Consider the following 16,415-nt stretch of genomic DNA (forward strand, 5'->3'; position numbering starts at 1 on the left):
TAATTAAACAACAGACAAGGTGTTGTTTGTCAGCACTTTAAGAATCCCAGCCTTCTGTTTTCACTTGCATGAACTTTTTCTGCCATGAACTTAACCTGTCACAATTGTCTTTCTGTGAATATATTTGCTGATGCCAGAAGCAGAAGGAGTTCACAAATCAAGCTTTTGACAGGTTGCAGGCTGGGTCTCATTCTCACCTACACCTTGGTGCCTCAGGGGACGTGCTGTCTTCTCCAGTCGAAGTGCACAGGTATGCCTTTGCTTGCTTCCCTCACTCAGCTCTGTTCATTCCCAGCTGAGACACTTGGCTGCCTGAAACCCAGGTAAGACCTCTTCAATATTTAATTTTCCTGTTAAGCATGGAACCAAAATTAGTTGGGGCTTTTCTAGTCCTTGTTTGTTCATTAAAGGGAGCGAGGTTTAGAGAGTATCACTTGTGTTACATGTCGCAGTGTTAGGATAGGGATTGGATGTGTAACTGCCAAGATTGCTCACCATGGGCACGTGTATTTCACTACAGTGCTGTGGCAGTCGTTGCAGCTTAAATCATCTCTGAGTCTGCCCATTATTCTGACAGAGTATAAAATTTGAAGTCCAACACAGGGGGAAAATATTTGCTCAGTTTTGCCTCGGACAGTGGATCTGTGGCCGGGTCTCTCTGTAGCCAGGCACAGCTGCATGGATGCTCACCAGCATCATCTCCCTGTCACATGCCAGGCTCTTTGTGGTTGTGGCAGGTGAGAGCAGCTGCGGCAGAATGAAAGCCTGGTGACCCTTGCTAGCTTTTCCTGTCTCTACTGCAGAGGTACTCATCTAGTACAGCTGTTGTGTCGTGTGCTGCATGGAGCTGGGTGCACCAAGCCCACATGGAGCCTGTAACCCCTGAAGTGCTTTTGTTTATGTTCCCACTACTCCGGGGCTGTATTTCATTTAAGCTCACCCAGTGCAGTGATGGTTGTGTGAGGGTGAGGAACAAGAACACAGCTGAGAAGTGGTGCTTGGGGCATGCTCATACAGGGATGCCCCAGCAGCTGGAACTGTTTCAGGGTGAACCAGCCTCACTGCTTCCTCTACAGGTGGAGAAAGAGGTGGAAGATGCAAAGATGGGGGCAGGTTTGGTTTGGGAGTTCTACTTGGTGGCAGGATACTGGATTATCTTTTATACCCATGGCTGCCTTTTGTTTTTCCAGCAGTTTTGTGTTGGCAAGTCTCACTTTCTTCTGGTAAATAGGAAGAGGAAGGATGCCATGATGCCACAATCAACCTTTCTTGGACTCATGCTGATTTTCCCCTGTACAAGTTTTTTGCACTGATGCTGACATTACCTGGTTTTCTTCACTAAACATTAAGATGCACTTACATCAGATCTCTGACAAAATTCATAGTATCTGACATCAAGCATTTCTCAGTGGCATCTTCATTAGGACCTCTGACTATCTTTTAAATTAATTAAAACAAACTAGAACCTCCGGAGACAGAGGTAGAGCTCTGCAAACACTCTGCTGAATCCACTTAGAATTAAGGGGTTTTTAATTTGAATACTACAGTATTTTAGCTGATAGCATTCTGGTTATATTTTATACTAAGTGTGAATATGTTTTCAAGGTCTTCTCTGGAAGCCTTTGTGAAGTGCTTCTCTGCTTTCATTCCAGTTTCAGTGCTGAGGTTTACATCATGAGATTTTTTTTTTTTTTCTACAACTAAATCAAAGCCAAGGTTTCCTTTTGGTCTTTATATTTTTATTACCTCTCTGTCACTTCACTAAAGGCTGGTTCTGGGTACACCTGTGTGCCCTGGTGAGCGAGAGCACCAAGTGATGGACCAGTTTTTCTCTTGCAGCAGTACCAGTGAGAGTTTGATGGGAAGGCATGAGGCTGGGGCTGGCCATCCTGTTACACCTCAGTAAGTACAGATGCTACAGTGACTCAGGCCAATTTTGAAATATTATCATGTGATTTACACACCTTTCCAAGATTTTGTTAAAGCACTTTTAAGAAAGAGAAACATGGGACAGTGAATCCTTATTCCCCACTCTCCTGCCAGTGAGGGACCTATGAGATTTGATATCTTCAAGTACAAAGAAAACATATATATGTTGTAATTGAGTCTAATTCAGGTCCTGAAAGGGGCAATCAACATGTGCTAATGAATAATCAGCATGGATTTGTATAACTAAAAAGAACAGGCTAACTAAACATAGGCACTGCTTTACATCTGAAGAGTCAAGTGTCACTCATCATCTGAAATATAGCCTGAGCCATAGACTGAAATTTGGCTATAAAATGCCATATTTTCACTGTGGTAGTTGTATTTCTAGTGTTCTGTGGGATCTTCAAGTATCAGTTGTAGGGGTTTTTTAACTGCACCTTTTCTAACAAGTTGAGCCAAGTAGAGCTGAATGGATATAGCCTCCAAGGTACCCATTCCTTTGCAGAGTTTCAGGACAGAACTTGTTTAAAAGGAAAAGCCCTGTAAGGGAAGTCTTAATATAATAGAGAAGATACTGAAAGTTCTTTCAGGCAAAACAAAGAAGAAGTCCTGCAATTATTAAGATAATTCAGAATTATTCTTTTAATTTATCAATTACACTTCATGGGGTCTGACAGGGTTCTGACACTGGACTAGGGATTAATTGCAAATTAAAAGAAAATCTGGGGGACCCCTGATATCAATCCTGGTCTCAATCCTGGTCTTATTTCCACCATTATAACTTGGAACACTTATTTCAACAGAAATAAGTGGAATTAATTCAAATCTGTCTTTATTCACAGAGTCAATTGAAATGCTTTTTTGTAGGATTGCTGGCTATGGATATATCAGGGTGGGAAGCATAATGAATTATTGCTTATGGCACATTACTTTTCAGTAAAAATGCCAATGTGCTGAAAATTTAAGTTTTAGCATAGATTTGTAATAGGCTAGCTATATTTTTTTATTATTATTTTGCAACTGGTGTGTTTATTACTGAAGTTCTTCAAAAAATGTATAACTAAGGACAAAAGGGGTACAGGCAAAGGATAATTGAGTTTTCTGCTTTTGTTGGGATTTAACTGATTTTGTCTGGAGAATACTGCTGGTTACATGAAACAATTTAATCTTTCTTTGATCTTCTGTTTGCTCAGTGCTGATAAGGCCCCAGCATGCACAGCATGACTGTGGGGCTGGGTCCTGCCACCCAGCCCTTGGGGACCTCCTCCAGGGCCGCAGCAAGCAACTGACAGCCTCGTCAACCTGTGGGATGAGCAGCCCTCAGAAGTACTGCATTATAGGCTACCTGGAGGTTGGTTTGCTCTTTCTTTTTTAATAAACTGAGCTCCTCTTACTAACCATATCCTCACTCTTCCTACTAACTTTATTCTCATCTGTATAGGGAATTTGCCCAGACTAGGAAGTGCCTGTGGGAGTTATCGGAATAATTACCAGACAGTGTGACACTAAGTCTGGTGGAAGGCTGTGCCTCCCTGCAGCACATATGGAGGGTTTGGCAGCAAACAGCCTCCACAGGGATGTGTGTCTTCTCAAGGGGGAGAAACATCCCTGAGATGCACAGGGATTGAGCACAGGGATTTCTGAAGGAGCTTTGCTCTGCAAGTCCTCTTCCCACTCAGGCTGCAGAGGTGAAGCCCATGGTCTGTGTGTGTGAGAGGGGTCCCACAGGCTGCAGGACCTTCTCCAGAGGACATGTCCATATGGTGTTGAGACCTGAGGCAGCCTGTTAAGAGATTCACACCATACACTCTCCTCTCTTTTGATCTGAAATGAGGCCAGTGTTGCTGAGAGCAGAAAGCTGCCTCTGAAAAGGGCAGACGTAATGCTGTGGTCCAGGCTTTGGCCGTGTGGGTGGGTCAGCAGATCCAAAATGTGGCTGACCAGAGGGATGCCTCTCGCTCCCTGGCTGCAGTGAGGAGGGGGAACCACGGGGTATATGGAAGGTGTGCAGAAATGAGGATTCCCCTGTTGTACATCCTGGAGGACTTGGCCCCAATGAGCTAATGAATTGTCACAAAGAGAAATATTGTCACTAAATAACAGCCTAGGCTAAAGAGGAAGTTAAAGTACAGCTTTATTTATAAGCAATTGAAAATAATTACAATTTATGACCTTCTAGCTTAATGTTGTGACACATTTGCAGAGTAAAGTATGGACATGGAACCAAGCACTGCTCCCAGTTGCACATTGTATCCACAGTTTCCTGAAAAATGTAAATATCTCTTTCCTTTGCTAAAATAGCCTGAATTTTCTGGTCCTAAAGCTGGATGATTGCCTTTTATTCTTGCTTTTTAGGAGAAGATCAAAAAGCAATAAAAAAATTAATCTGTTCACTTGTCTGTACTTATCCTTTGAATTATGTAAATACAGACTCATGAAAAGGAGCAGCTGTTCTGCAATAATCCCTGTGATTTAATGCTGCTTCAACATATCTTGACCCCTGGTGGCTGTCTCCTGAAGAGGGTGAAAATCACAAACTCTGCTGCTTTGCAGAGCTTGAGAGAGAGAGACCCTTTGTCAATGTGTTCTGTTCCTTATTAGTTTGCCTTAAATGTCTTGTGCACCTACAGTGCATCAGAGTGCCACCTCACTTCCAATCCGCTTTCTCACTAGCACATTTTGAATTCTTTGCTGGAGGCAGACCAGGAAGTTTTGCATCTTACATCTTGTAAGCCAAAGTTCTTCCTCTCCTCTCCTGATGACCTGTGGCAGATTTCTTAAGAGCAAACCTTACTCATGAAAGCGGTTATTAGTCAATGTGGCAAGCTACCAAGAGCCAGGATTTAGCTGGGATTCAGATGGGGAAAAAATAAAATTCAACTGCTTTGTGTTTGGAAAGCAGCACTACAAGTAATTTTTACTCTTTAATATGTCTTACTGTTTTTAAAATGTAGGTTAAGTGGGTTTTAGCTCAATGATTGGATTTACTACTTACATATGTTTTGAAAGGAAAAGACAGGGCACTCAGTGTTGAGGAGAGTATAAAGCTGTGCAATTCAGAGGCAAATGGGATCTGCCAGAAATGGACATATACATGCTTGTCCTTTGGAGTAGATTTTTATGGAGCAACCTTAAACATAAGTTGCCCCAAAGTCATATTGTATGTCTATAAAAACCAGAGTATGAGTGCGCACAGTCCTTCCAACTGCTTCAACAACCTGAGCTCTCCTTACCAGAGCTTTGTGAAATGAGGTGACAGAGTATTTTTTTTTTAATTTCTCACTCAACTTCTAAAATGTGCATTCATACATTTGTCAAGTGTAGTATAGAATGACTGAATATAATACATAATTACCATGGTTAAAATACATTAACTATACCTGTAAATCTATATATCTTCATTTATTTGAATGCAAATAATTCCCAGGTGATTTCATAATGCAAAGATGTTAAAACCATTCCCAATTCTTTGTGGATCCCGAGTGTGCTACTCATCCCCTTCTGGGTCATTCCAGTCTCCCAGCCATGGGCACTGAACTCATTCCTCCTCCTTCAGTTCCCTCTGGGGTGCTGTGTCATCCCCTGTTGCTCCTGCCACTGTCCCCACCAGCCAGGCACACAGCTTGGGCATCACCTTTGCTGTGGCTTATTCCTGCATCCTCGCACTATGCTCTCCCCAAATCTCCTGGAGTCAGTCTGTGCAGTGCCTGCACCCCTGCGGACCCTGCTGGCTGTGACGGCTGCTCAGGCTCTCCACATGGCCCAGCACAGGCCATCTCCCAGCCCAGCATGTTAACCTTATCACCTCTTCGTGCTCTACCACTCAATCCCCATCTTATCACCTTAAACACAACCTCCTTGCCCTCACTATCAAAGCCTCACATTCAGAACTGAGATATCAGTTAACCATAACTACCTTCATCTTCTGCTTGTAGCATTTTCAAACAAGACCCTTGTATCCTTTTGATATCCTGATTTTCCTCCTTTGCATTGGTTTAAAACTTTCCCAGTCCCCCTACACTTCAAAAGACACTGACAGTGGTCAGGGTGGTGGTGTCATCCCAAATCAACTACTTACCTTGTACCTGGTCTTACTGACATCCCTTCTCCACAATTGAAAAAGTTTAATTTTTATAGAGTACCTGGGGAAGACCATGACCAACCCTTACTATGTGCATGCTTCGTGCATATGATGGTTCTCTTGGGCTTGTATATGAAAAGCCTGAGTGATTAAAAGCACAGGCATCCAAAGCAGCAAGACAGGTTCAAGCCTTGCAATGGCATAAATATATGTACATCCAACTAATTTTTAGTGAAGAATCCATATTAAGCTTTTATTCTGCTCATTTTGCTTTCCAGGCTGAAGAGAAGTGCTTTGTCTGTGATTCCAGGTACCCATATAATCCCTATACCCAGCACAACAGTCACACGGTAGAAAATGTTATCACAACGTTTGAGCCTGAAAGGAAAAAGAAGTGGTGGCAGTCAGAAAATGGTAAGTTCCTTACAGAAAATATTACTGCAAGGTGTTACTGTGGGATTTCTCTATGTAATTGGCTTTCACAAAGATGCCTTCATGAAGAGATGAATAAAAACATGCATCTCTTCTTTGATTAGGTAATACTGAGTGATTTAAACTCGTTTATTTGTGTAGCAAGAGAAGATTTCAGGAAGTCTGTGTTTCTATGGACAAGTTTTAAACTCACCCCCTCCAACAGCTGACCAGAGGATGTGTGGCAATGCTGGGTTATACATGACAGCCATACGTTTTCCACAGAGTGTCTGCCCTGACAGAGAATTTTCATCTGGGGCAAAATATACATTTGCCTACAGATGTAATGTAAAGACATTCTGTAAAACACAAATACCCATTTAAAAATTATTTTTAAAGAACTAATAATTTAGAAAAAAAAAATAAATAGAGCCTGGCTATCAGCTCCCTTATTCTGATATTCCTAAGTTCCTTTTCTGCAGGGCTGTTCTTGATCCATTCATCCCCCAGCTTGTATTGATTCTGGGGATTGTTCTAACCCAGGTGCAGCACCTTGCACCTGGCCTTGACAAATCTCATCAGATTCCCATGGGCCCACATCTCAAGCTTTTCCAGGTCCTTCTGGATGGTCACTGGTCCTTCACATGTGTCAACAGCACCACTAGGCTTGGTGTCCTCTGCAACTTGCAATCCCAGAATTGAGAAATTGGAGAATTGATGATTCTCCTCTGGGAAGACATGCTAGGAGGACTTAACATTTATTCTGTCTTATTTGACATACAGTGATTATGTGAAAAGCATTTGACTGGTTGGAAATCAAGGCATAGAAAAATAAGATAATATGTTACCTCTATTTTGAGTATCCAACTGAAAATCTATAAGCCTTGTTTTTTCATGGAGTTTAGCAAGGATCTGTCACTGGCTTTGGACACCAGTGCCAATAAAGCTGTGGGTGAGCTGTGAGAGAAGCTTTCCTTGTTCTCTCTTTCTTTCTTCTGGGATGGAGTCTCATGCACAGCCTGGTCAGGAGGAGTCCTGAGATGGTGCATGCAGATGTGAACAATGGGGATACCAGCTGAGCTCCTGGAACTCTCTACAGAGAGTGGTGACCTCTGGAGGTTTTTTCCACATTCGTTGCAGTTTTGGAAGATGTCTGGTGCAGTAGTTCTGGTCATGATAAATTTCACATCTGGAAGTATAGAAGGGTTTAAAAGCTCTGTTTAGCATGAAGAAAACACCTCATTTTATTAGTTCTCTTTTTCTTTCTTAGCAATAAGTAAATTATTTGAATGGATTTTAAAAAACAAACCTAACTGGATATAGAAATACACAAACCCAGAACTCTATCATGACCATCATTTACAGTCTGAATTATGTGAGCAGGACCTTCAGCCACCTCGTGCAGTCTCAGTGACATGCAGCATTGCTGGTGACAGTGGCAGGAAGGCAGCACATTGTATTGCCCCAGAGAGAGAGGTCCAGCTGCACAGGTTTGTGCCCAGGGGATGCCCTAAAGGGTCTAGCTGTTCTGCTGGAAAAGGCATCTTTAAATCCTCCATGGGAAAACTGTCTCAGCAACCCCTTCAATGTACACATTGTGCACTTCATTTTCATTCTCTTTTCAGGCATTGACCATGTCAGCATTAGATTGGACCTAGAAACTTTATTCCAATTCAGCCATCTTATCCTGACCTTTAAGGTACATCTTTTACCAGAGCTTTTATGTAATATTATACACTAATTAACCACAGGAATAAATTGCTTAGAGAGGCAATGAAAGCTCCATCTTTAGAGGTTTGTAAGGACAGGTTAGATAAACACCTGTCAAGTATGGTTAAATTATAGTTGATCCTGCCTTAGGGGAGGAGGATAGACTGAACAGCTTCCTATTTGTGTGCCTTCTGAACCTATTTTCTATAAATCCAAAAATTAAAACTGAAAAAATACTTTGCAAAATTACACTCTAAAAATGTAGGACATATGTGAACTGCAGTTGCTCTTTCAATCTAGTTCAGTTCATGCATACCAATTATGATCCAGATGATTACAAATTTTTTTTGTACTAAATTCCTAATTGTTATGGTAAATTTCCTTACTTAGAAAGTAATCACATATCTATATGAAATGTTACCTTTTCCCTTTGCTAGAGAGAGGTTCTAATGAGCTTTTTCAGAGACTCTTGTAAGCATCACAATACTTGTAATGAACCTATAAACTCTCAAATACAAAATTTTAGCATCCTCCAAAGAGGAATATCAATGTAACAACCCCTGAGGTGTCTTGTTAATGCCTGCTTAGGGAATTCTTGGAATGTTTCTTGCAGACATTTCGGCCTGCAGCAATGCTTGTTGAGCGCTCTACTGATTTTGGTCAGACCTGGAAAGTGTTTAGATATTTTGCACATGATTGTGCAGCTTCTTTCCCCAACATTTCTACTGGTCCAGCAAAAAGTGTTGGAGATGTTGTTTGTGATTCAAGATATTCAGACATCGAGCCCTCCACTGAAGGCGAGGTACTGTCAAGTGTCTGTTTGTATGAGTTCAAATCTTTTGTGGAACTGAAGGTCTCTTTTCTGTGTTTGCTAAAAGCAGAGGCCTGTCCTTTGATCCCTTTGGTGGCTGCTTATCCCATCTCTAGAGCTTTATTGATTTGTTTTGCAGGTTGTTTTAAAAGCTTTGGATCCCAGCTTTGAAATAGAAAATCCATATGTGCCATATATCCAAGGTATGGACACAACATATTTTGTCCAGAGACACTTTGCTGGTATTGTTTGTTTTGTACACTTAAAGGGTCAACAGCTCATCTGGTGTAAGTTAATGATGTTGAAAATTAGCTACCTAAAGATCTTAGGGACACATTGTACTAATAAATTAAATGGGCTGGTCTTGTTCTCTAGTCCTGGGGGCAAACAGCAAAGCTCTGCAGAGCATATCCATGAAGCTAAACTTCTTTCTCTCTGGATTCAGGCCCAATCCACACTGCTTTCTGAGAGCAGTCCCAGAGGTACACATGAAGCCATGAAGGCAATGGCTGGGAAAGTGCAGAGCCATACCAAGTAGGATGATAACACTTGTGCAGCTGTGTGTCAGGAGTGGGTCCCTGCACTGCACTGCCACTGGAGGCATTACTGATCTTGGCCAATATTGGATCATTTTCATAATTTCTTCACTATAGGAAAATTCTTGGATGACTGATTCAAGCTGAAGATTTCATACTGTTCATTTTAGCCTGAACTTGGGCTCCTGATCGCTCTTCTTTCCTTCCAGATCTCATTACATTGACAAACTTAAGGATCAATTTTACTAAACTCCACACCCTTGGAGATGCTCTGCTTGGGAGGAGGCACAGTGATCCCCTTGAGAAGTACTACTATGCCATCTATGAGATGGTTGTGAGGGGCAGCTGCTTTTGCAATGGCCATGCCAGCCAGTGTGATTCCATGCAGAACCTGCGGGGAGATGTTTTCCATCAGTCCGGGATGGTGCGTCCTTAATGCTGTCTCCACAAAGGGGAGTCTCAGCTGGTGTTTTGTGAGAAGGAAGAGATGGAGGGAGGGAGCTGAAGGAAGATCTCTGATAATCTTTGGATTGGCCATTTGCAATTGCTGGTTGTTATGTTTCAATGCAGACTCTTCCTTTAAAACCCGGGGTTGAAATGCACAGAAGCTGTCTTTGTTGGCACTACTGTGGTGTTTCAAAAGCAACTGGGACAAGACATGTTGATAATAGCAGCAGAATTCCAGATCTGTAATGGTGCAAATGTAATGCAGTAAGTAGCCTATGGCATGTGCAGACTTGAATGGCCACTTGTTGGGTGCATTCCATACTCCAGCTGGGCTTGGAGGCTCTGCAGCGGGAGAGGAGGCATTGGCACAAAGAATAGTTGATAATGCAAAGCTAACCCATGAAAAATTGATCATTAAAAATTCCAGTAATGTGATTGCAAGTTTTTTCCCTCTGGGAACAAGAGTTTTTTCTCCTGGAAAATATGTATCACAATATGAAGACATATAGGGAGAGAGAGAAATAATCTAAAATGTTGATGTTTCCTTTGATATCTCTATAAGTAATTTTTATTACAAATTTTTTTTTTGTAATATTTATTACAAATAAGTAATGTGGCTCCACGCCTTTAAAACTATTTGGTTAATGTTTGGAGGTATTCTCCAGATCTTTTACTGAAATAATTGAAAATTATGTCAGCTGAGGGAGCCAAAGAGCTTCAAATTTTCCTGATCTTGCTGACATACCTTAAGCAAATATCTCTCCTCTCCTCTCCTCTCCTCTCCTCTCCTCTTTTTTTTTTGTCACCTTATCTGCTCTCTGTTCTCACCACATTACAGGTCCATGGGAGATGTGTCTGCCACCATAACACTGAAGGTTTCTCTTGTGAAAGATGTAAAGATTTCTACAATGATGCTCCCTGGAGGCCAGCTGAAGGGACACAAGATAATGCTTGCAAACGTAACTCAAACATGATATTTTCCTTTTTAATAACCAGGAGTGGATGTAGCACAGTCCTAGTCTAATCCATAAGGGGATGGCCAGGTTTCTGGGAGGGAGACTTTTTCATGCCTCATCCAGAAAAACAGATTCCTGCATCCACAGGTGCTGTGTTATCCTGCAAGAGGAAGAGCTGTTTCATGTTCTTATTCTTCGTACAGAAAAAAAAAAAACAATAAAGAGGGGAAAAAGCAGCTAATGCAAAAAAGATCATTTATTGGTTTGCACAGTGTTTTTCATGTGAGTGAAGGAACTTAGACAAGGCTAAATTATTCCTTTCCACAATAATGAGTAATGCAGTATACACAAGAATAATATATTAGGATCTGTAACAAATATTCAGCTAGAGATTTCTTCAGCAGAGAAGTATTCTCCACTGCATATCAGGCACACTCACCTGCATTTCCAAGTTTAGGATACAGTTCTGTCTGAGGACTCCATTTTTTTCCCCCAGCTGTAAGACACAAGGCCTGGGAATAATCTTGCTGGGCACTGGAATCATACAAGTAACCAGTAACCCTGTGTTAATTGTAGACACCAATGTGGCCAGAGCACAGCATTTCCATGGTGTGAAACATCCCCTGTTTGCTTTGGTTTCAGGTTGTAACTGCAACAGCCACTCCAGCAGGTGCCACTTTGACATGGCTGTGTACCAGGCCAGCGGTGGGGTCAGCGGAGGCGTTTGTGAGGACTGCCAGGACAACACCACCGGCCAGCACTGCGACACCTGCAAACCTTCCTTCTACCAGGATCCGCTCAAAGCCATCTCAGACCCTCGGCCGTGCCTCCGTAAGCTTCCCTTTTAACTGCTGTACGAGTGACTCAAACCACGGCTGTTCTGTTAGTGTTTAGGAACCCATAACCATGGAATGATTGTATGCAGGTGCTTTTATTGAAGAGCTCTGGTGTCAGGGGTACAGACCCAAATCTGACCTGACATGGGTTCGGGATGAACAAGTTGTTATACCCTTATCGTTATATAGCTACATATTAATTATTAAACTTATATTGTTCTATTGTATGCATTGATTTCATCCAAGCATGGATTCTTGTAATTTCCATCAAACCCTCCAAACATAATTTCTCATTATTCTTGTTACAATTAAGCAATAATTATACCCAATTACCAAACAATCATCACATTTAACAATCATATCATTTATCATAGTCATTACATGATTATACAGGTACAGTTTTGCATGATCCAGTGAAGCCTAACATTTTTCCAGGGCCTACCCTAACATTTTCCCAACCTTTCTTTCCAGCTCCCCTGAATATCCCATGATTTTAGAAACATTTTATCCCTATACTATCAGTTCTGGTTCCCTTTGCTCTGAGCCCTATGGCCATCCCCATGATTTAATGTCCACATGGTTGTAAAAATGTTACCAAACCTATAACATCCAAACTGCCCTACTAAGTAGCTACATGCCAGTATGCTCCAACCGGCATTGTGAAAAGAGCTCCATATTCCAGCTCCTTGCTAAACAGAGCTTAGAAATCCAGCAAAGCTATCATTGTTCTTGAATTAGGTCAATATAAATATGAATAGCAGTAGTGATGTTGCTTCAGCGATTACAGAAGAGGCTCCGAAATGATGGGAGGAATAAATAACTTCTGCTAGATACCTGCCATATGCAAGAAAAATAATCTTTCCAACATGAAAGCTCTTCTTCTGAAAGATGACCTAAATTCATTATTAACATAGGATGGAGAAAACACTCCAAGTATTGTTGCAGTGTGATGCAATTTCCTGTTTTAGCTATCCTAGTCCTTTCCCAGGTGTGGCAATACCTTCTCCCTTCCCCTCCCCTTGCCTCCTGATAAGTGCTGTCCATCAAGCTTGACATTCCAGCAAAGGCGTCGTGTGATTGGCTAAAATTCAAAAGATGCTTCTCAGCCCTGGGGTCATTGGCCTAGCCAAGTGTCACTTGTCCCCTGAGACTCCCCCCCTCCCACCTGGTTGGTGCCATACCTGCCCCTTCCCTCCCCTCGAGCTTAAAAGGACACTGAGACCATGCGGTCAACATTCTGTTGGAGCCGTTACCAAGATTCAGAGATCTGTGACCCTGGAATAAAACTCTGGATTAACCCTCCGGCAGAATCCATCTCCTTTTCCTCTTCACCTCGCCTGAAGCCTTTCCATCAGAGGTAAAACCTGAGTTCCTGCTTGCCTGGACTTGTTCCAAGTGCCAGCTGCAACATACAGCCAGCCAAAGGTGTCTCTGAGGTGAAACACCACAGCTGCCGCCTTTGGTCAAGCAGCAAGGGTCAGATGAGCCCAGGCACGTTCCATCCGGTAATATTGGGATAATATTCCAATAGAATATTATTTAATTGTAGCAACTGATTGGCATGAAAAGTCCTTAAGGAGGCAAGGGCAGATCACCAGCAGCTCTGTAATTGCATTTTCATGCTTACATCTACCTGTGCTTTTTTTGTGTGTCTCCCTGACCCTGCCTGCAGCATGCAACTGTGACCCCGCGGGGACCTTGCCCGAGGGCGTGTGCGAGAGCCGCACGGACCCCGCGCTGGGCACGGTGGCGGGGCGCTGCCCCTGCAAGGACAACGTGGAGGGCGCTCGATGCGACAAGTGCAAGGCAAACTACCACGGGCTGAGCAGCAGCGACCCCCTGGGCTGCCAGCGTATGTAAACCCCCCCCGCTAGTCTCCTTTCCAAAGCGTTTTTTGAGGCATGGAGGAAGCTGAATGCACAGATCCACACACTAATGCTCTACTTGAGTCACAAATACCCAGTTGCCTACTGTAATTTAACGTCAACAAAATTCAAGGTTTCTGGTGCAGCATCCAAGACTGAAACAATGCAAAATCACTTTCAGAATGCATAATATCATATAACAGATCAGGCTATTGTTAATAGAAGGGTTATTAAATATGCAACTTAATTGAAAAGGGATATTGAGATGACAGGAGCTGCTGCCTTGCCAAAAGAACTTCCAGCCAAGCATTCCTCTGAGGAAGGCTTGGTGAAAGCACATCCCAGCCCTGCCCAGGTGCACCGTGGTTTGTGAGCACGTTATGCCCACACCAGGTGCTCAGCCACACACAAGGACTGCAGTGCAGATCAGCACACAGCCCCTGGCAAACCACTGCTGAGGCCTTCTGCCAGTGCCTCTGCTCCCCCAGAGAGGCACCCACTGAGGAAATTGTCCATTTCCAAGGGCAGTTTGAGGGGCTGGAGGTTGCTGGGGCACGTTCATCTGCAGAGTGTCTGTGTGGAGGATGGAGACTGCCTATCATGCTGATGCCACAGCTAATGTAAATGCCATTCCTGGGCTGTCACTGGGCCCTGCAGAGGTAACTGCACTTTTCTGTCCCTGCAGCCTGCAATTGCGATCCCTTGGGCACTTTGCCCTTCTCCATCTGTGATCCTGCCACGGGAGAGTGCCTCTGCCAGAGGTTCACCACAGGGCAGCGCTGTGAAAGATGCCTGGTATGTACTCAGTTTTTTTATTTCGCTTCTGCATGTGGTTGTGGAAGTCTCCTCACCCATCTCACACCTTTTCATTGCCAGAAAAGTAAACAATTAGTCAAAATTCAAAATAATTTTATAGCTGTATGCTCCCAATTTGCATTGACACGTCTGCTTTTCTTTCACTGCTCCCAAGTATTTGTGCAATCAAATTGCAGGGGGAGGAGCACTCCCAGAAAGGAAATGCCCTTGATCCATCTTAGCTGTTTACAGAGCAATTTGCTTGTACAGGTGGTAAATATCTGCCTCTTGCAGTGGCTGAGCACCCCTGCTATCCAGTAAGAGGAACAATCTCCCGTGGCCAAGCACAGTAGTGCTCCATTGTTCATCCAGCAGAACGAGTTTTGTTTTGCTTTGCATACTTAAACTTTTGCCATAAAAGAACCTTTCTTTTTATACCAGGCAGGGTATTGGGGTCTTGGCAACAGCTTGTATGGCTGTTCTCCATGTGACTGTGATATTGGTGGATCCCAGAATAACTTGTAAGTTCTTCAAGTTCTTTCTTGGCTTTAATTTTTATAAACTCTTAGGCTAGATTTTCTGGTAAGGTTAATACAGTCACAGTACAGATAGGAAAATAGAATGTAGATGGAATTTCATCATATACAAAGTCCTTTACACATATACATATACTTCACACTTTACAGTGTATAGTTGGGTGGAGATCTTGGAAATTTATTTGTGGTAAGGGGATTTACCTATTTCCTTTGAAGCCAACCTTAAATCTGGTTAAGCCTAGATGTGTTTAATATGAAATATAAAATATATGCCTTGAGACAACCAGAGGCCCTAATATTATTAGAAATTAGAAGTCAGAGGTGTCAGATTTTTAACTTAGCTTCCTACCTTAAATGCTAGATTTTTTTTTCTGGGTCCTATTTAAAAAGTATCATTTTAGAAGAAAGGTTGGTTTCATTTGGGCTCCTCCAAAAATCTGTTGGGCAGGGGTCTTTACTACTGCTTTTAGGCTTCAGACAGAGGAGCACATAGTCCCATGCTGTAGAGCAGCTCCTTGTGAGCAGGTAAATCACCTGGTGTGTTAAATATACTTGTAAGCATATGAAAACATTCAATATCAGTCCTTCTGATCCATGTCCTGCCTCCATAATTGTGGGTGACAGATTATTAAGAATCGTGATACAGTGATTCTTATAGAAAAAGAACAAGAAATGATACAGGAATAGATGCTCAGGAAACAAAAGGATCAGTGCTTCAGGTATGGAACAGATAAAGACAAAGGAGGTTGTGAACTCTGAAGTAATGGAAAAGTAGCATTGACTAAATCCAGCATCAGAAACTGGAGGTGGACGATAGGAAGAAGTTTAGTGATGGAGGTAATCCAGCAACAGGAGAAATTAAGCAAAGATGGAACAAGGGTGGGTGTGAGCTGCCCTCATGCTGTGAGGACCCAGCTGTGCCACCCTGATGTCCTCCCTTTTCCAACTCCTCCCATAGGTGCTCTCCGAAGGACGGTCAGTGCGAGTGTCTGCCCAACATCGTGAGCCGCCAGTGCAACGAGCCAGCTCCAGGATTCTTCTTTCTGCCCCTGGACTACTATATTTATGAAGCTGAGCATGCAAGGCCCCTTTCTGGCTCTGCACCCCTGGTAGGTACTTGGATTTTTAGGTGTTGTACTGAGAGGGGATCATTGCAGTGGTGACATGGGAGCTGAGGCTGAGGAGGAGAGCCCGTGCCTGGGGAGCAGCTCTTTAGCAGGAAAATGCAAAACCAGCCCCATGGCCACTGTCAGTTTGTCTTTGTTTTTCGTGGACATGGCTATTCCATAACTGTGGCTGTCAGAAAGGGGCAGTCACTACAGCATGGTATGACCTGCAAAGCACACCTTGCTGCTTCTCAAGTGCAGGCTGGTCTATCATGAATCAGAGAAATAAAATTAATTATTTAAATTAAAGTATTTGAGCTGCCAATATCTCTCATGAAATGTTTTATTTCTGGAAATCTCCAGCAAGGGAAGAATCAAATTACTTTCTGCTCCATT

The 16,415-nt window shown here is 42.8% G+C and overlaps 1 protein-coding gene across 2 annotated transcripts in view; it reads left to right on the forward strand.

Annotated features, from left to right (window-relative positions):
* The first annotated feature begins 249 nt into the window (after positions 1–249).
* Positions 250–16,415, forward strand: part of LAMB4 (laminin subunit beta 4) — a 42,744-nt gene continuing 26,578 nt past the window's right edge. For both annotated transcript variants that reach the window (XM_031059038.1, XM_031059039.1), the window contains exons 1-14: positions 250–323; positions 1,840–1,902; positions 3,123–3,280; positions 6,289–6,424; positions 8,047–8,120; positions 8,745–8,933; positions 9,082–9,145; positions 9,688–9,902; positions 10,764–10,884; positions 11,524–11,712; positions 13,390–13,569; positions 14,268–14,377; positions 14,819–14,898; positions 15,872–16,022. In XM_031059038.1, the coding sequence (XP_030914898.1) occupies positions 1,869–1,902; positions 3,123–3,280; positions 6,289–6,424; positions 8,047–8,120; positions 8,745–8,933; positions 9,082–9,145; positions 9,688–9,902; positions 10,764–10,884; positions 11,524–11,712; positions 13,390–13,569; positions 14,268–14,377; positions 14,819–14,898; positions 15,872–16,022 (1,701 nt within the window). In that variant the 5' untranslated portion in view covers positions 250–323; positions 1,840–1,868. The remainder of the gene's footprint in view (positions 324–1,839; positions 1,903–3,122; positions 3,281–6,288; positions 6,425–8,046; positions 8,121–8,744; positions 8,934–9,081; positions 9,146–9,687; positions 9,903–10,763; positions 10,885–11,523; positions 11,713–13,389; positions 13,570–14,267; positions 14,378–14,818; positions 14,899–15,871; positions 16,023–16,415) is intronic.

This window comes from Geospiza fortis, unplaced genomic scaffold (assembly GCF_000277835.1).
Source record: "Geospiza fortis unplaced genomic scaffold, GeoFor_1.0 scaffold424, whole genome shotgun sequence".
Lineage (NCBI taxonomy): Eukaryota > Metazoa > Chordata > Aves > Passeriformes > Thraupidae > Geospiza > Geospiza fortis.